A 16270-nucleotide genomic window follows, 5' to 3' on the forward strand; every position below is an offset into this window, starting at 1 on the left:
CAGTGAATGTCAGAGGGATGTGAAGGGAGTATCACCTATTGAATGCAATGGTTTTCCTCACAGGGATCTATTTCATAGGTTCTCTGTTATTGGTCGTAGAGATTCATCTCCTACCTCCCTTTTCAGATCGACGATATACTCTCATATACCATTACCTCTACTGATAATGTTTCAGTACTGGTTTGGCTATCTGCTATATGTGGATGGGGTGTCTTTCGGTAAGTATGCTTTCTTTACTTAAGACACACTCAGCTATGGTTTGGCACTTTATGTATTTATATAAAGTTCTAAATATATGTATTGTACTTATATTTGCCATGATTCAGGTTTTCAGTATATTTCCTTTTGCAGACTGTCAGTTTCATATCTAGGAAATGTTTTTTTTTTAATAAAAAAATAAATAAAAATTCTTACCTGGGGTATAGTCTCTTTTTCCAATTGACACTCTTTTAAATTCAGGGGCAGAATTAGGCTTGCAAGGGCGCAAAATGACAGAGTTTATTGCGTCATTCTTTGAGCGAGATTTTTTTGGCGCAAAGTTACGTTCATTGACGCAAATTCGTCATTTCCGGCGTCTTAGTTGACGCAGAGTCCTTTGTGTCATCTATGACGCGAGTGTTTCGTTTTTGGCGCCAACATTTTTTTTTCTGTTTGTTGTGCGTCATACTTGGCACCAAATATTTTCTTTATTTAAGACCCCATTTCTTGCCTCCTGCCTTTTTTCTATGTCAGAGGGCTATGCTGTTTGCATTTTTTCCCATTCCTGAAACTGCCATATAAGGAAATTGATCATTTTGCTTTATACAGTATGTTGTTTTTTTTCTCTTACATTTGCAAGATGTCTCAATCTGATCCTGTCTCAGAAATCACTGATGGAACCCTGCGGCCTGATAACAGTTCTACCAAAGCTTAGTGCATTTGTTGTAAACTTGTGGGGGTTATACCTCCAGCTGTGGTTTGTAATAGTTGTCATGATAAACTTTTACATGCAGAGAATGTATCCATCAGTAGTAGTTCATTACCTGTTGCTGTTCCCTCAACATCTAATGCACAAGATATACCTGTGAATTTAAAAGAATTTATTGCTGATTCTATTCAGAAGGCTTTGTCTGCCATTCCCCCTTCTAAACGTAAAAGGTCTTTTAAAACTTCTCATAAGGTTGATGAAATTTCAAATGACCAGCAACATACTGAATTATCCTTCTCTGACGAGGATCTATCTGATTCAGAAGATCCTGCCTCAGATATTGACACTGACAAATCCTCTTATTTAAAATGGAATATATTCGTTCTTTATTAAAAGAGGTGTTGATTGCATTAGATATGGAGGAAACTAGTCCTCTTGATATTAAAACTAGTAAACGTTTAAATTCTGTTTATAAACCTCCTGTGGTTATTCCAGATCCTGATGATATTTCTGATATGATTTCTAAAGAATGGAATAGGCCTCATACTTCTTTTATTCCTTCTTCAAGGTTTAAAAAATTGTATCCTTTGCCAGCAGTTAGATTGGAGTTTTTAGGGAAAAGATCCCCAAAGTTGATGGGGCTCTCTATACTCTTGCTAAACGTACTACTATTCCTGCGGAAGATAGTACTTATTTTAATGATCCTTTAGATAGGAAACTTGAATCTTATCAGAGGAAAGCTTATTTATATTCAGGTCACCTTCTTAGGCCTGCAATTTCTTTGGCTGATGTTGCAGCTGCTTCAACTTTTTGGTTGGAAACTTTAGCGCAACAAGTATCGGATCATGATTTGTCTAGCATTGTTAAGTTGATTCAACATGCTAATAATTTCATTTGTGATGCAATTTTTGATATTATCAAAATTGATGTTAAATCTATGTCTTTATCTATTTTAGCTAGAAGAGCTTTGTGGCTCAAATCTTGGAATGCTGATATGACTTCTAAGTCCAGATTGCTATCTTTTTCTTTCAAAGGTAATAAATTATTTGGTTCTCAGTTGGATTCAATAATTTCAACTGTCACTAGGCGGAAGGGAGTTTTTTTGCCTCAGGATAAAAGACCTAAGGGTAAATCTAAAGCTTCTAACCGTTTTCGTTCCTTTCAACAAAATAAGGAACAGAAACCTAATCCTTCCCCTAAGGAATCTGCTTCCAATTGGAAGCCTTCTTCAAATTGGAATAAATCCAAGCCATTTAAGAGATCAAAACCAGCCCCCAAATGCCGCATATGAAGGTGCGGCCCTCATTCCAGCTCAGCTGGTAGGGGGCAGATTAAAAAAAAATCAAAGATGTTTGGATCAATTCGGTCCAAAATAATTGGATTCAGAGTATTGTCTCTCAGGGGTACAGAATAGGACTCAGAGTAAGACCGCCTGTGAGAAGATTTTTTTTCTCTCACGCATTCCAGCAAACCCAGTAAAGGCTCAGGCTTTCCTGAAGTGTGTTTCAGACCTGGAGTTATCTGTGGTAATCATGCCAGTTCCGTTTCAGGAACAGGGTCTGGGGTTTTATTCAAATCTATTCATTGTCCCAAAGAAAGAAAATTCATTCAGACCAGTTTTGGATCTAAAGATTTTGAATCGATATGTAAGAGTATCAACTTTCAAAATGGTGACTATAAGGACTATTCTGCCTTTTGTTCAGTAAGGGCATTATATGTCAACAATAGACTTACAGGATGCATATCTTCATATTCCGATTCATCCAGATCACTATCAGTTCCTGAGATTCTCTTTTCTAGACAAGCATTACCAATTTGTTGCTCTTCTTTTTGGCCTAGCGACAGCTCCAAGAATCTTTTCAAAGGTTCTTGGTGCCCTACTCTCTGTAATCAGAGAGCGGGGTATTGCAGTATTTCCTTATTTGGACGATATCTTGGTACTTGCTCAGTCTTTACGTTCTGCAGAATCTCACATGAATCAACTAGTGTTGTTTCTTCGAAGACATGGTTGGAGGATCAATTTACCAAAAAGTTCTTTGATTCCTCAGACAAAGGTAACCTTTTTAGGTTTCCAGATAGATTCAGTGCCCATGACGTTGTCTCTAACAGACAAGAGACGTTTGAAATTGGTTGCAGCCTGTCGGAACCTTCAGTCTCAGTCATTCCCTTCAGTAGCTATGTGCATGGAAGTTTTAGGTCTCATGACTGCAGCATCGGACACGATCCCCTTTGCTCGTTTTCATATGAGACCTCTCCAGATTTGTATGCTGAACCAATGGTGCAGGGATTATACAAGGATATCACAATTAATATCCTTAAATCCCAATGTTTGACTTTCTCTGACTTGGTGGTTAGATCACTATTGTATAATTTTAGGGGCCTCTTTCGTTCGTCCAACCTGGACTGTGATCACAACAGATGCGAGTCTTTCAGGTTGGAGAGCTGTTTGGGGATCTCTGACAGCACAAGGGGTTTGGAAATCTCAAGAGGCGGGATTACCAATCAATATTTTGAAACTCTGTGCGTTTTTCATAGCCCTTCAGTCTTGGCCTCTGTTGAAGAGAGAACCGTTCATTTGTTTTCAGACAGACAATATCACAACTGTGGCATATGTCAATCATCGGGGTGGGACTCACAGTCCTTAAGCTATGAAAGAAGTATCTCGGATACTTGTTTGGGCAGAATCCAGCTCCTGTCTAATTTCTGTGGTTCATATCCCAGGTATAGACAATTGCAAAGCGGATTACCTCAGTCGTCAGACTTTACATCTGGGAGAATGGTCTCTCCAGCCATATGTGTTTTCTCAAATTGTTCAGATGTGGGGGCTTCCAGAAATAGATCTGATGGCATCTCATCTAAACAAAAAACTTCCCAGGTACCTGTCCAGGTACAGGGATCCTCAGGCAGAAGCAGTGGATGCATTGACACTTCCTTGGTGTTATCAACCTGCTTATATTTTCCCGCCTCTAGTTCTTCTTCCAAGAGTGATCTCTAAAATCATCATGGAGCAATCGTTTGTGCTGCTGGTGGCCCCAGCATGGCCTCACAGGTTTTGGTATGCGGATCTTGTTCGGATGTCCAGTTGCCAACCTTGGCTACTTCCATTAAGGCCAGACCTTCTATCTCAAGGTCCGTTTTTCCATCAGGATCTCAAATCATTAAATTTTAAGGTATGAAAATTGAACGCTTAGTGCTTAGTCATAGAGGTTTCTCTGACTCAGTGATTAATACTATGTTACAGGCTCATAAAAGTGTTTCTAGAAAGATTTATTATCGAGTTTGGAAGACTTACATTTCATGGTGTTCTTCTCATAAATTCTCTTGGCATTCTTTTAGAATTCCTAGAATTTTACAGTTTCTTCAGGATGGTTTGGATAAAGGTTTGTCTGCAAGTTCCTTGAAAGGACAAATCTCTGCTCTTTCTGTTTTATTTCATAGAAAGATTGCTAAAATTCCTGATATTCATTGTTTTGTGCAGGTTTTGGTTCGTATCAAGCCTGTCATTAAATCAATTTCTCCTCCTTGGAGTCTTAAATTGGTTTTGAAGGCTTTACAGGCTCCTCCATTTGAGCCTATGCATTCTTTAGACATTAAACTACTTTCTTGGAAAATGTTGTTTCTTTTGGCCATCTCTTCTGCTAGAAGAGTTTCTGAATTATCTGCTGTCTCTTGTGAATCACCTTTTCTGATTTTTCATCAGGATAAGGCAGTTTTGCGAACTTCATTTAAATTTCTACCTAAGGTTGTAAATTCTAACATTAGTAGAGAAATTGTTGTCCCTTCTTTGTGTCCTAATTCTAAGAATTCTTTGGAAAGATCTTTACATTCTTTGGATGTGGTGAGAGCTTTGAAATATTATGTTGAAGCTACTAAAGATTTCAGGAAGACTTTGAGTCTATTTGTTATCTTTTCTGGTTCCAGGAAAGGTCAGAAGGCTTCTGCCGTTTCCTTGGCTTTGTGGTTAAAACTTTTGATTCATCAAGCCTATTTGAAGTCGGGTAAAGTCCCGCCTCAGAGAATTACAGCTCATTCTACTAGATCACTTTCCACTTCCTGGGCTTTTAAGAATGAAGCTTCAGTTGATCAGTTTTGCAAAGCTGCTACTTGGTCTTCTTTGCATACATTTACTAAATTCTACCATTTTGATGCATTTGCTTCTTCGGAAGCAGATTTTGGTAGAAAAGTTCTTCAGGCAGCGGTTTCAGTTTGATTTTTATGCTGTTGATTTAAGTTTTTTCCTCACATTTATGAGAATTAACTTATATTTTGGGTTGTGGATAAATTTTTTTCAGCGGAAAATGGCTGTTTTTATTTTTATCCCTCCCTCTCTAGTGACTCTTGCGTGGAGTTCCACATCTTGGGTATTGCTATCCCATACGTCACTAGCTCATGGACTCTTGCCAATTACATGAAAGAAAACATAATTTATGTAAAAACTTACCTGATAAATTAATTTATTTCATATTGGCAAGAGGCCCACCCTTTTTATGGTGGTTATGATTTTTTTGTATAAAGCACAATTATTTTCAAATTCCTTTGTTGATGCTTTTTACTCCTTTCTTTATCACTCCACTTCTTGGCTATTCATTAAACTGAATTGTGGGTGTGGTGAGGGGTGTATTTATAGGCATTTTGAGGTTTGGAAAACTTTGGCCCTCCTGGTAGGATTGTATATCCCATACGTCACTAGCTCATGGACTCTTGCCAATATGAAAGAAATTAATTTATCAGGTAAGTTCTTACATAAATTATGTTTTTTGTTGTTTAAAAAGATAGATATTGCCTTTATTACCCATTCCCCAGTTTTGCATAACCAACATAGTTATATTAATACACTTTTTACCTCTGTGATTACCTTGTATCTAAGCCTCTACAAACTGCCCCCTGATCACTTTACTTTTTATTATCTATTGACCTGTATTTTAGCTAATTAGTGCAGTGTCTGCCACAAGCGTGATCACAATGTTATCTATATGGCTCGCATAAACTAGCTCTCCCCTGTTGTGAAAAGTAAACACAAAAAGCATGAGCTAAAAGGCAGCCTTTAAGGGCTTAGAAATCATCATATGAGCCTTCCTAGGTTTAGCTTTCAACTAAGAATACCAAAAGAACAAAGCAAAATTCATGATAAAAGTAATTTGGAAAGTTGTTTAACATTACATGCCCTAATTGAAACATGATAGTTTTTTTTGGACTTGACTGTCCCTTTAATGTTTCTGCTGTTATCTGATCATTTGTAATCAGAAATGAATACATGTACCATGTGAACGCCATTACAGCATATACATTTATTCTGTAAATTCTTGCACATTCTCAGTAGGAGCGGGTGACTCAAAAAGTTTAAATATAAAAAGGCTGTGCACATTTTGTTAATGGAAGTAAATTGGAAAGTTGTTTTAAATTGCAACTCTATCTGAATTATGAAAGTTTAATTTTGACTTGAGTGTACCTTTAAATGTTTAAGATAAAACTAAAGCTAGCCCCAGTATACTATTTTGAGTTTAACAATAACAAAATACTTTAAAGTTCCCTGTTCAGAGTAGAGAGGCAGTATAGTTCCTATAGTTTGAGTGATATGTAATGAAGACAATGCCAGATGGACTACTTAATTAACAGAATCCTATAGCAATGGTAAATGATAGCCTGAATCTACTTACCAAGGTTTTTGGTGGTAATGGTCTTCAATCCGACAACTTGCAATGCTCCTGCTCCCAGCACTAACTGGCAACTCCGAGAATTAAAGTACTATAAATGAAGAGAAAGGTCAATGAGTGCAAAGGGTTATTCTAAACGTATTAAAAAATAATAAACTTAGCTAATTTTATTGACAGGTTTTAATAAAAATAAATGTTATCACTGAGTTTTAAAAATAAATATACTTTGCTGCACGCAATAACGGTTTATCATATACCAGATTTTACATTGTCACTACCCATTTATTTTTTAGTGGTTCCCACACCAGAGACTTTCTCTCTTCCGCAAGCGTATCTACCTTGATCTAGTCACTGATATTTACTTAGAGAATGGGCATAACACTCTAAGAATTGATTCCAGGATTGTTCTGTGTATATCCCATGATATTTCTATTAATGGGACATTAAAGGGACAGTCTACCATAGAACTGTTATTGTTTTAAAAGATAGATAATCCCTTTATTAGCCATTCCCCAGTTTTGCACAACCAACACAGTTATATTAATATACTTTTTACCTCTGTGATTACCTTGTATCTAGGAACCTTCTTCCAGCCCCCTGATCACATGACTGTGACTGTTTATTATCTATTGTCTTAAATTTAGCATTGTATTGTGCTAAATCTTAAATAACCCCCTGTGCCTGAACACAGTGTTATCTATATGGCCCACGTGTACTTTCTGTCTCTTTGTGATGAAAAGAGATTTAAAAAGCATGTGATAAGAGGCAGCCCTCAAAGACTTAGAAATTAGCATATGAGCCTACCTATGTTTAGTTTAAACTAAGAATACCAAGAGAAAAAAAGCAAATTTGATGATAAAAGTAAATTGGAAAGTCAATTAAAATTAAAAGTCCTATCTGAATAATGAAAGTTTAATTTATACTACACTGTACCTTTAAAGCACAAAAAACAAAAAATGCTCTTAAATGTAGTTAGAGAATTTTATTTTTAAACAGCTGTTTGTATATAACAGTGTTTAACCCTTGCAAATATATAAGCTCTGGCACTCCACTTATTATGGAATACCAAATACACATTCTATATCAAAAGAACTTGTAATCCTAAAAATACTCTCCCAGAAGTAATGACAACCAAGACGACAGTTTTAAGCTTTAGAAACTAATTTTAAGACAAAGATTCAAAGGGAGTTTCTAGCAGTATTTTAGGGTGATCCCAATGAGGTGTAATTCAGCTTTTTGAATGAATAATATGAAAACACTGCATTATTAATGCCTCTTGAAATGACATGGTTTTTAAAGAGATACTGAACCCAATTGTTTTCTTTCATGACTCAGATATAGCGTGCCATTTTAAGTACCTTTCTAATTTACTCCTGTTATCAATTTTTTTTCGTTCTCTTGGAATCTTTATTTGAAAAAGTAGGAATGCAAGCTTACAAGCCGGCCCATCTTTGGTTCAGCAACTGGGTACAGCTTGCCGATTGGTGGATAAATGTACTGATCAATTAGCAAGTGCTATCCAGGGTTCTGGACTAAATATGGGATGGCTTGTAAGCTTGCATTCCTACTTTTTCAAATAAAGATAGTAAGAGAACAAAGAAAATGTGATAATAGGAGTAAATTAGAAAGTTGCTTAAAATCGCATGCTCTATCTGAATCATGAAAGAAAACAATTGGGTTCAGTATCTCTTTAATGACCATGTCATTTCAAGAGGCATTAATAATGCAGTGTTTTCATATCATTGTTTAAAAAAAAAAAAAATTGGGTTTAGTATCCCTTTAAAAATACTGAAACTCAGCCCTTTACAAATGTGATTATTAATTGTTCCCAATCAACAAAGACAAATGGGAAAAACATAATTTATGCTTACCTGATAAATTTATTTCTCTTGTAGTGTATCCAGTCCACGGATCATCCATTACTTATGGAATATATTCTCCTTCCCAACAGGAAGTTGCAAGAGTCCACCCACAGCAAAGCTGCTATATAGCTCCTCCCCTAACTGCCATATTCAGTCATTCGACCGAAAACATGCAGAGAAAGTAAAAACCATAGGGTGCAGTGGTGACTGTAGTTCAAATGAAAAAATTACCTGCCTTAAAGTGACAGGGCGGGCCGTGGACTGGATACACTACAAGAGAAATAAATTTATCAGGTAAGCATAAATTATGTTTTCTCTTGTTAAGTGTATCCAGTCCACGGATCATCCATTACTTATGGAATACCAATACCAAAGCTAAAGTACACGGATGATGGGAGGGACAAGGCAGGTACTTAAACGGAAGTTACCACTGCCTGTAAAAAAACATAATTTATGTAAGAACTTACCTGATAAATTCATTTCTTTCATATTAGCAAGAGTCCATGAGCTAGTGACGTATGGGATATACATTCCTACCAGGAGGGGCAAAGTTTCCCAAACCTCAAAATGCCTATAAATACACCCCTCACCACACCCACAATTCAGTTTAACGAATAGCCAAGAAGTGGGGTGATAAGAAAAAAGTGCGAAAGCATATAAAATAAGGAATTGGAATAATTGTGCTTTATACAAAAAATCATAACCACCACAAAAAAAGGGCGGGCCTCATGGACTCTTGCTAATATGAAAGAAATGAATTTATCAGGTAAGTTCTTACATAAATTATGTTTTCTTTCATGTAATTAGCAAGAGTCCATGAGCTAGTGACGTATGGGATAATGACTACCCAAGATGTGGATCTTTCCACACAAGAGTCACTAGAGAGGGAGGGATAAAATAAAGACAGCCAATTCCTGCTGAAAATAATCCACACCCAAAAATAAAGTTTAATGAAAAAACATAAGCAGAAGATTCAAACTGAAACCGCTGCCTGAAGTACTTTTCTACCAAAAACTGCTCCAGAAGAAGAAAATACAACAAAATGGTAGAATTTGGTAAAAGTATGCAAAGAGGACCAAGTTGCCTGCTTTGCAAATCTGATCAACCGAAGCTTCATTCCTAAACGCCCAGGAAGTAGAAACTGACCTAGTAGAATGAGCTGTAATTCCTATGAGGCGGAGTCTTACCCGACTCAACATAGGCAAGATGAATTAAAGATTTCAACCAAGATGCCAAAGAAATGGCAGAAGCTTTCTGGCCTTTCTAAAACCGGAAAAGATAACAAATAAACTTGAAGTCTTTCGGAAAGACTTAGTAGCTTCAACATAATATTTCAAAGCTCTAATAACATCCAAAGAATGCAACGATTTCTCCTTAGAATTCTTAGGATTAAGGACATAATGAAGGAACCACAATGTCTCTACTAATGTTGTTGGAATTCACAACTTAGGTAAAAATTCAAAAGAAGTTCGCAACACCGCCTTATCCTGATGAAAAATCAGAAAAGGAGACTCACAAGAAAGAGCAGATAATTCAGAAACTCTTCTGGCAGAAGAGATGGCCAAAAGGAACAAAACTTTCCAAGAAAGTAATTTAATATCCAATGAATGCATAGGTTCAAATGGAGGAGCTTGAAGAGCCCCCAGAACCAAATTCAAACTCCAAGGAGGAGAAATTGACTTAATGACAGGCTTTATACGAACCAAAGCTTGTACAAAACAATGAATATCAGGAAGAATAGCAATCTGTCTGTGAAAAAGAACAGAAAGAGCAGAGATTTGACCTTTCAAGGAACTTGCGGACAAACCCTTATCTAAACCATCCTGAAGAAACTGTAATATTCTCGGTATTCTAAAAGAATGCCAAGAAAAATGATGAGAAAGACACCAAGAAATATAAGTCTTCCAGACTCTATAATATATCTCTCTGGATACAGATTTACGAGCCTGTAACATAGTATTAATCACAGAGTCAGAGAAACCTCTTTGACCAAGAATCAAGCGTTCAATCTCCATACCTTTAAATTTAAGGATTTCAGATCCTGATGGAAAAAAGGACCTTGAGACAAAAAGTCTGGTCTTAACGGAAGAGTCCACGGTTGGCAAGAGGCCATCCGGACAAGATCCGCATACCAAAACCTGTGAGGCCATGCCGGAGCTACCAGGAGAACAAACGAGCATTCCTTCAGAATCTTGGAGATTACTCTTGGAAGAAGAACTAGAGGCGGAAAGATATATGCAGGATGATACTTCCAAGGAAGTGATAATGCATCCACTGCCTCCGCCTGAGGATCCCGGGATCTGGACAGATACCTGGGAAGTTTCTTGTTTAGATGAGAAGCCATCAGATCTATTTCTGGAAGTTCCCACATTTGAACAATCTGAAGAAATACCTCTGGGTGAAGAGACCATTCGCCCGGATGCAACGTTTGGCGACTGAGATAATCCGCTTTCCAATTGTCCATACCTGGGATATGAACCGCAGAGATTAGACAGGAGCTGGATTCCGCCCAAACCAAAATTCGAGATACTTCTTTCATAGCCAGAGGACTGTGAGTCCCTCCTTGATGATTGATGTATGCCACAGTTGTGACATTGTCTATCTGAAAACAAATGAACAACTCTCTCTTGAGAAGAGGCCAAGACTGAAGAGCTCTGAAAATTGCACGGAGTTCCAAAATATTGATCGGAAATCTCACCTCCTGAGATTCCCAAACCCCTTGTGCCGTCAGATACTCCCACACAGCTCCCCAACCTGTAAGACTTGCATCTGTTGAGATTATAGTCCAGGTCGGAAGAACAAAGAAGCCCCCTGAACTAAACGATGGTGATCTGTCCACCATGTCAGAGAGTGTTGTAAAATCGGTTTTAAAGATATTAATTGAGATATCTTTGAGTAATCCCTGCACCATTGGGTCAGCATACAGAGCTGAAGAGGTCGCATGTGAAAACGAGCAAAGGAGATCGCATCTGATGCGGCAGTCCTAAGACCCAACATTTCCATGCATAAGGCTACCAAAGGGAATGATTGTGACTGAAGGTTTTGACAAGCTGATATCAATGTTAAACTTCTCTTGTCTGACAAGGACAGAGTCATAGACACTGAATTTATCTAGAAACCTAAAAAGGTTACCCTTGTCTGAGGAATCAATGAACTGAATGGTAAATTGATCCTCCAACCATGAAATTGAAGAAACAACACAAGTCGATTCGTATGAGATTCTTCGAAAATGAGAAGACTGAGCAAGTACCAAGATATCGTCCAAATAAGGAAATACCAAAACCCTATTCTCTGATTACAGAAAAAAAGGGGCACCGAGAACCTTTGAAAAAAATTCTTGGAACTGAGTCTAGGCCAAACGGTAGAGCCACAAACTGGTAATGCTTTTCCAGAAAAGAGAATCTCAGGAACTGATAATGATCTGGATGAATCGGAATATGCAGATATGCATCCTGTAAATCTATTGTGGACATATAATTCCCTTGCTGAACAAAAGGCAAGATAGTCCTTACAGTTACCATCTTGAACGTTGGTATTCTTACATAACGATTCAATATTTTTAGATCCAGAACTGGTCTGAAGGAATTCTCCTTCTTTGGTACAATGAAGAGATTTGAATAAAACCCCATCCCCTGTTCCGGAACTGGAACCGGCATAATTACTCCAGTCAACTCTAGATCTGAAACACATTTCAGAAATGCTTGAGCTTTTACTGGATTTACTGGGACACGGGAAAGAAAAAATCTCTTTGCAGGAGGTCTTATCTTGAAACCAATTCTGTACCCTTCTGAAACAATGCTCTGAATCCAAAGATTGTGAACAGAATTGATCCAAATTTCCTTGAAAAAACGTAACCTGCCCCCTACCAGCTGAGCTGGAATAAGGGCCGCACCTTCATAGGTACTTAGGAGCTGGCTATAGGTTTCTATAAGGCTTGGATATATTCCAAACTGGAAATAGTTTCCAAACTGATACCGCTCCTGAGGATGAAGGATCAGGCTTTTGTTCCTTGTAAGGAAAGGAACTAAAATGATTATTTACCCTGGAAAGAAAGGGAAAGCAAAGATGACTTAGAAGACATGTCAGCATTCCAAGTTTAATCCATAAAGCTTCTCTAGCTAAAATAGCTAGAGACATATACCTGACATCAACTCTAATGATATCAAAAGATGGTATCACCAATAAAATTATTAGCATGTTATAGAATAATAATAATGCTATAAAATTATGATCTGTTACTTGTTGCTCTAAAGCTTCTAATCAAAAAGTTGAAGCTGCAGCAACATCCGCTAAAAATATAGCAGGTCTAAGAAGATTACCTGAACATAAGTAAGCTTTTCTTAGAAAGGATTCAATTTTCCTATCTAAAGGATCCTTAAATGAAGTACTATCTGCCGTAGGAATAGTAGTACATTAGCAGGAGTAGAGATAGCCCCATAACCTTAGGGATTTTTGTCTCAAAAAACTCTAATCTGTCAGATGGCACAGGATATAATTTGCTTAAACGTCTAGAAGGAGTAAATAAATTACCCAAATTATTCCATTCCCTGGAAATTACTTCAGAAATAGCATCAGGGAGATAAAACACTTCTGGAATAACTACAGGAGATTTAAAAACCTTATTTAAACGTTTACATTTAGAATCAAGAGGACCAGAATCCTCTATTTCTAATGCAAATAACACTTCTTTAAGTAAAGAACGAATAAATTCCATCTTGAACAAATACAAAGATTTATCAGCATCAACCTCTGAGACAGAAACCTCTGAACCAGAAGAACCATTATCAGTATCAGAATGATGATGTTCATTTAAAAATTCATCTGAAAAAAGAGAAGTTTTAAAAGACTTTTATGTATACTAGAAGGAGAAATAACAGACATAGCCTTCTTAATGGATTTAAAAAATAAAATCTCTTATGTTATCAGGAACACTCTGAAAATTAGATGTTGACGGAACAGCAACAGGTAATGTAACAGTACTAAAGGAAATTTTATCTGCATTAATAAGTTTGACATGACATGCAATACAAATAACAGCTGGAGAAACAGATACCAAAAGTTTATAGCAGATACACTTAGCTTGGTAGCTCCAGCACTGTGCAGTGACTTTCCTGAAGTAACTTCTGACTCAGTTGCAACGTGGAACATCTTGCAATATGTAAAAGAAAAAAACAACATATAAAGCAAAATTGATCAAATTCCTTAAATGACAGTTTCAGGAATGGGAAAAAATGCCAAAGAACAAGCTTCTAGCAACCAGAAGCAATAAAAAATGAGACTTAAATAATGTGGAGACAAAAGTGACGCCCATATTTTTTCGCGCCAAATAAGACGCCCACATTATTTGGCGCCTAAATGCTTTTTGGCGCCAAAAATGACGCCACATCCGGAACGCCGACATTTTTGGCGCAAAATAACGTCAAAGAATGACGCAACTTCCGGCGACACGTATGACGCCGGAAACGGAAATAGAATTTTTGCGCCAAAAAAGTCCGCGCCAAGAATGACGCAATAAAATGAAGCATTTTCAGCCCCCGCGAGCCTAACAGCCCACAGGGAAAAAGTCAAATTTTAAGGTAAAAAATGTTAAATTAAAATGCATTATCCCAAATATGAAACTGACTGTCTGAAAAATAAGGAAAGTTGAACATTCTGAGTCAAGGCAAATAAATGTTTGAATACATATATTTAGAACTTTATAAACAAAGTGCCCAACCATAGCTAGGAGTGTCACAGAAAATAAGACTTACTTACCCCAGGACACTCATCTACATATAGCAGATAGCCAAACCAGTACTGAAACGAGAATCAGCAGAGGTAATGGTATATATAAGAGTATATCGTCGATCTGAAAAGGGAGGTAAGAGATGAATCTCTACGACCGATAACAGAGAACCTATGAAATAGACCCCTTAGAAGGAGATCACTGCATTCAAATAGGCAATACTCTCCTCACATCCCTCTGACATTCACTGCACGCTGAGAGGAAAACCGGGCTCCAACTTGCTGCGGAGCGCATATCAACGTAGAATCTAGCACAAACTTACTTCACCACCTCCATCGGAGGCAAAGTTTGTAAAACTGAATTGTGGGTGTGGTGAGGGGTGTATTTATAGGCATTTTAAGGTTTGGGAAACTTTGCCCCTCCTGGTAGGAATGTATATCCCATACGTCACTAGCTCATGGACTCTTGCTAATTACATGAAAGAAAATTCCCTCTTGTTTTGCCTTAGAGGAAGAGGATGCCACACCTGCCCTGAAGTTTTTAAAAGGCACGAAAATTAGACCTTTTTTTTTTTTTTTTTTGGCCCTTGATTTGGACCTATCCTGAGGAAGGGCATGACCTTTTCCTCCAGTGATATAAGCAATAATCTCCTTCAAACCAGGCCCGAATAGGGTCTGCCCCTTGAAGGGAAGTTAAGTAGCTTATTTATTAAAGTCACGACAGCTGACCATGATATAAGCCATAGCGCTCTGCGCGCCAGTATAGTAAAAAACAGAATTCTTAGCCGTTAGTCTAGTCAAATGAACAAAGCATCAGAAAACAAAGGAATTGGCTAGCATAAGCTTGTCAAATATATTCATCCAATGGAGTCGCTTAACTGTAAAGCCTCATCAAGAGACTCAACCCAGAACGCCGCAGCAGCAGTGACAGAAGCAATGTATGCAAGGGGCTGCAGGATAAAACCCTGTTGAATAAACATTTTTTATCCATTGGATCTAAAAAGCACAACTGTCCTCGTCAGAGGTAGTGGTACGCTTAGCTAGAGTAGAAACTCTTCTCTCCACCTTAGGAACTGTCTGCCAGAAGTCCCGTGTGGTGGTAACTATTAGAAAACATTCTTCTAAAAAATAGGAGGGGAAGAGAACGGCACACCTGGTCTATCCCATTCCTTATTAAAAAAATTTTAGTAAACCTCTTTAGGTATTGGAAAAACATCAGTACACACCGGCACTGCATATTATTTATCCAGTCTACACAATTTCTCTGGCCCTGCGATTGTACACATTCATTCAGAGCAGCCAAAGCCTCCCTGAGCAACAAGTGGAGGTTCTCAAGCATAAATTTTAAATGTAGAAATATCAGAATCAGGTTAAATCATCTTCCCTGAGTCAAAAAAAATCACCCACAGACTAAGCATATTGTGAGGTAGTATCATACATGGTTCTTAAAGCGTCTGTATGCTCTGTATCTACCCCCAGAGCTAACTGCTTTCCTTTAATTTCAGGTAGTCTGACTAATACTGCTGCCAGAATATTATTCACCACCTTTGCCATGTCTTGTAAAATAAACGCTATGGGCGCCCTTGATGTACTTGGCGCCATTTGAGCGTGAGTCCCTGAAGCGGGAGTCGAAGGGTCTGACACGTGGGGAGAGTTAGTCGGCATAACTTTCCCCTCGACAGAATCCCCTGGTAAAAGAAACGCTATGGGTGCCCTTGATGTACTTGGCGCCATTTGAGCGTGAGTCCCTAAAGCGGGAGTCAAAAGGTCTGACACGTGGGGAGAGTTAGTCGGCATAACTACCCTCACGACAGAATCCTCTGGTGATAATGTTTTTAAAGACAAAAAATGATCTTTATTGTTTAACATGAAATCAGTACATCTGGTACACATTCTAAGATGGGGTTCCACCATGGCTTTAAAACATAATGAACACAGAGCTTCCTCTATGTTAGACATGTTAGAACAGACTAATAATGAGACTAGTAAGCTTGGAAAACACTTTAAATCAAGTTAACAAGCAAATATATAAAACGTTACTGTGCCTTTAAGAGAAACAAATTTTGTCAAAATTTGAAAAACAGTGAAAAAAAGGCAGTAAAACAAACGAAATTTTTACAGTA

At 37.7% G+C, this 16270-nt stretch overlaps 1 protein-coding gene across 2 annotated transcripts in view; it reads right to left on the reverse strand.

Moving 5' to 3' along the window:
- Positions 1-16270, reverse strand: part of VPS54 (VPS54 subunit of GARP complex) — a 352784-nt gene that overhangs the window by 45958 nt on the left and 290556 nt on the right. For both annotated transcript variants that reach the window (XM_053712074.1, XM_053712073.1), the window contains exon 18: positions 6565-6652. In XM_053712074.1, coding sequence (XP_053568049.1) covers positions 6565-6652 — 88 coding nt within the window. The remainder of the gene's footprint in view (positions 1-6564; positions 6653-16270) is intronic.

This window comes from Bombina bombina, chromosome 4 (genome assembly GCF_027579735.1).
Source record: "Bombina bombina isolate aBomBom1 chromosome 4, aBomBom1.pri, whole genome shotgun sequence".
In the NCBI taxonomy this organism is placed as follows: domain Eukaryota; kingdom Metazoa; phylum Chordata; class Amphibia; order Anura; family Bombinatoridae; genus Bombina; species Bombina bombina.